The 4,849-nt window shown below is 42.5% G+C and overlaps 1 protein-coding gene across 1 annotated transcript; it reads left to right on the forward strand.

Annotated features, from left to right (window-relative positions):
- Window positions 1-1,311: 1,311 nt before the first annotated feature.
- On the forward strand, window positions 1,312-2,400 carry neurod4 (neuronal differentiation 4; the record flags this gene model as incomplete). Its single annotated transcript, XM_084069168.1, has 1 exon — window positions 1,312-2,400. One exon carries the CDS (start codon window positions 1,312-1,314, stop codon window positions 2,398-2,400), a length of 1,089 nt encoding a protein of 362 aa, XP_083925294.1.
- Window positions 2,401-4,849: the final 2,449 nt, after the last annotated feature.

The raw sequence follows: 4,849 nt of genomic DNA on the forward strand, positions 1-4,849 counted from the left end.
ATGGGCGGGGCTTGGGCTCGGAGGAGGAGGGGTTTAATCGGGTGGCTAAAGGCAAAACTCAGACACACTGCCTGCAGTCTATGATGAGAGTCCCACTGTGTTGATGGCGATCTGAGAGTCAGACCACTGGAGTATATTCAACTTACGATTGGTCTCTGAAACTAGTGCGAGTTGTTAGAGCGAGTTGTGAATCCAAAACAGGTGAGTTCTCCCAATTTGCTCTTTTATTTTAAGAAACTTTTGCTGATCATTGATTTCATCGATAGGCCTATATTTTTTGGGAGAAATACATTTTTGGTCAATATAATTCACCTGCTTTCATTTTTTTTAAATAATTGCCTAATTTGTTTTGTTGCTTTCCATGTGAGAAAGACACATTTTAGAAAATGAATGAGCAGTCGTTTGCAATGTAAGAAAATATGTCAATATGTAGTATTATAATTGCATGCAGGTCAGACACACAATTAAGCGCGTGCGTGTTAGTCTGTTGTTGTTATTCATTAATTAAATGAAACTGTCCTACATTTATCCCATGCATCACTACACAATGACAAACTAGGACAATTTTGTTCAGAACAATGGTATTTGCTTTGTCAGAGGAGGCCTGTATTTAATGTATTGTTTATCAACCATTAAGCCTGTTATGCCATTTCAAATACGTATACCCTTTTTTTCACCTGGGCTCACATTTAAGAAAATCTAATTGAAAAGGAAACAAACAAACAAACAAACAAACAAACATGAAATATATACAGCAAAACAAATAGAGTAACTATTTTGCGCACTAGGCTACTCCATGTGTGTTGGTTTGTATGCTGCCCCAATTTAATCTTCGGGTTTTAGCCTATATGCAAATAAATCCCACCGTGTCCCAGATTGTCAGCTTCTCTGAAGCGACCACACCACATAGCAGGGGAACATTAAAAAAAATACTCAAATAGCCTACATCACTCACTGGAAAATATTTAAATGAACTATGATCTGAGAGTGAGCTGTCCACGAAGCAGTGCTGAAACGACTGCACTCAGACTGCATTTCACGGGTTACACACCAAATAAGAGATGGTTGAATAATTTACTCTACAATAATAATAATAATAATAATAAGGGTAATAATAATAATAATAATGATAATGATAATGATAATGATAATGATAATAGTAACAATAATATATAATAATTTAGTAAGTACCATACCATCTTCAATTTAAATGAATCTTAGTGGCATGGGAATACATTCCTTTTAGTTAACAACATGTCTATAGATGTATTATATTCATTCAATAATTTCCCCCTGATTCTTCAGATCACAATGATGACCAAACCATTTGGGAAGCCTGGGGATGTGAGTGACTTGGTGAACTCCCTGGGTTGGCTGGAGGAGGAGGTCAGCTCCCAGGATGGAGACGAAGAGAGCCCAGAGATGAGAGGGCGTTATGGGCTGACAAATGGAGGTCGTGGACTACGGGACTCCACAGAGCTGGGCAGTGAGGACATGGAAGAGGAGGAAGATGATTATGACGAGGAGGAGATAGGGCCAGATGGAGAGAGGGCTCCCAAGCGAAGGGGACCCAAGAAGAAGAAGATGACCAAAGCTAGAGTGGAGAGGTTCCGTGCCCGGCGTGTAAAGGCCAATGCTCGCGAGCGGTCTCGTATGCATGGGCTGAACGATGCCCTGGAAAGTTTGCGGACAGTAATGCCCTGCTACTCCAAGACCCAAAAGCTGTCCAAGATCGAGACCTTGCGGCTGGCCCGCAACTACATCTGGGCCCTGTCTGAGGTGCTGGAGAGTGGCCAGTCTCCGGAGAGCCACGGCTTTGTGGAGATGCTGTGTAAAGGCCTGTCTCAGCCCACCAGCAACCTAGTGGCTGGCTGCCTGCAGCTGGGGCCGAGTCCCATGATGCTCAACAAACTGGAGGACAAGTGTGGAGGCCCAGGGGTCGGTGGTGTGGGGGGTCAGGCTGGCCATCCCCTCAGTTACCCATCCCCAGGCCTGCCCAGCCCCCCTTACGGGTCTCTGGAGGCATCTCATCTCCTCCACATGAAGGGTTTCAAGGGGTCAGCCTACGACAACCCCTCCCCTAACGAGTGCAGCAGTGGCACCCCCCCTTATGATGGGCCCCTCACTCCCCCTCTCAGCATCAGTGGCAACTTTGCCCTGAAGCAGGAGCCCTCCCCCCATGAGGTGGAGAGGAACTACACTACCCACCCTGGACATCCTGCCCACTACCTCCCATCCCACCATTTCCCTGCCGCCTCCATGGGCGGCCTGCCAGGAGGCCCTCAGGGCCACACACTCTTCCAGGCCTCGCGCTACGAGCTGCCTCTGGACATGGCCTTTGACTCCTTCACGCCTTCTCACATGGTTGCCTCTCAAATGGGCACAATTTACAGTGAGTGAAACTGCTGTGAGACCTGCGAGAGGAGACGCACAAAAGACACTCTTCCTCACTGAACTGCTTGCTGTTGACTGTGTAGAAATGGTTTGCATTTACAATGTCTGGTACTCTGGGAGAGCATGGAATGCTCTGTGAGAAAGAGAGACTCCTCACCAAAACTCAATCTACCTGATACTGTACAAACATGCACCTCTAATTAAAAAATAATTTATTGTTTGTTTTTCTGTTTTTTTGTTTTCATTTGTTTGTTTTGATTATCATCGTTTCTGAATAAGATGCCCCCTCAGTTGTTACCAGGTCTACTGTACCTGACAATTAGTTGACCAAAACAGATATCCAGGTACAGCCACTGCACAGGTTTTGCATGTGCACGTGTGTCTTGAACAAAAAACCTGAAAGAGGACTTTATTAAAAGCTCTGTATGCTGATTAAAACATGAATTACAACAGAAACATGAATTGTGCACTGAGGCCTATAGCCAATGTCCTTTTTGCCATATGGAGAGAAATGCATCTATTTATAACTGTATTTAATATTTATTTTGATAATTGTCTTGTCTTTTTTTTGTAAATATTATTTCCAGCACTGTTTTGTTTCAGTCTTCTTAGTTTGTTGTCAGCCACTGGCAGCTTTACTGAAGTATTTAGATTATTTATTTGAGGTCATTCAGGTATTTGTTTCAGTTGGTGTTCAACATTTTTGTCATACTGTACCGCTGTAAATATTTTGCTGTTTCGCACTTAATTGAATAAATATTCTTATATTATATACTATTTCCATAGTAACACAGCTTGCCTTGAGTTTGCTTTTGTTATGCTGTCACATCGTTTTAGTAGGCTGGAACTTTCCTCCGCCATGACTGTCTAAAACATACATGTTTCCTATAGATTTCCGATGGGATCTTTGTGTTGGGTTTTGGATAAAGAAAATAAGCTTTGTAACAAACAGAGACATACATTAGGCTGTTCACACGTTTTACTCAACAAGATAACACCTTTTTACAGTTTTGAGGCACACTTGAAGCTGACATAACAAAACAAAAAGCATATTTATAATTCATGGTCGAGATTTTAACTACTGTAGTTTATGCCATAGAACAGAACGTGAAACTCTTTTGGCTTACAGTATGTGAGCTATAGCCATTATTTTCTGCATAAATCAAAAAAGCGCTGGAAATCTGGTAAGGGAACCCATTGCCCACTCACTTGCGGGTTTTAGAACTACAACTCCTAACACTCGATTCTCCCATGATTTTACTAATTAAGATAATATATCTGACAATGCGCAATACGATCCTCAGTGCTTATTGAACTCTGCGAGTGTAAAACATTGTTACACTCAGAGTTCAATCAACATTGTGTGGTTTAACGAAAGGGTTTAACAGCACATCATTCTGGTGATTTCCCATCATAATTAGAATCAACACTAAACATAGCCATATACCTACATTATTTCTGATTGGCTTAATGGACCGATTCACATCGACACCTGGTCATTTATGGGCCGACAAAGTCATTTTACTAATCATCTCAAGCCACACACACACACACACACACACACACACACACACACACACACACACACACACACACACACACACACACACACACACACACACACACACACACACACACACATACACACACACACACACACACACACACACACACACATACACACACACACACACACACACACACACACACACACACACACACACCACAGCCTATAATTGTTGATATATCATACATACTGCACATTTTCCAGTAGCAATGGTTACCTGCAAATACTGTAACAGTTCTCTATTTTAGGACCTATATGTGAATAGAAATAATTTCTAAATAACCCAAAGTCAACGCCTTAAGTGATAATTATTACAGTAAACTAAACTGTCCCACTTGTATGCATCACTGCACAATGACAAATTAGGCCAATTTCACACAGAGCAATAGTAATTGCTTCATAAGAGGCTTGAAATGTCTTGGTGTGTGTATGGTGTATATATTCTGTATGCACTGTTATTGAGGATAGGTTAATACAAAACTCACATGCTGGATTAGAGTACTGCGCGCGTGTGTGTGTGTGTGTGTGTGTGTGTGTGTGTGTGTGTGTGTGTGTGTGTGTGTGTGTATGTGTGTGTGTGTGTGTGTGTATGTGTGTGTGTGTGTGTGTGTGTGTGTGTGTGTGTGTGTGTGTGTGTGTGTGTGTGTGTGTGTGTGTGTGTGTGTGTGTGTGTGTGTGTGTGTGTGTGTGTGTGTGTGTGTGTGCACGCGCGTGTGATGTCATTCATGCAGCAGGCTGCTGTGGGCCATGGGAAAACAGCTCTGCAGAACAGGTGAATATGTCATTCCCCCCACCCAAATGGAACACTTTCCCATCTAGCTCATGCCAAAACACTCTAGGGCAAGAACCCATTTTGAAATAATTTAACACACTGGAGGAAAGAAAAAA

Source organism: Gymnoscopelus microlampas (assembly GCF_963454915.1).
Source record: "Gymnoscopelus microlampas genome assembly, chromosome: 10".
In the NCBI taxonomy this organism is placed as follows: Eukaryota; Metazoa; Chordata; class Actinopteri; order Myctophiformes; family Myctophidae; genus Gymnoscopelus; species Gymnoscopelus microlampas.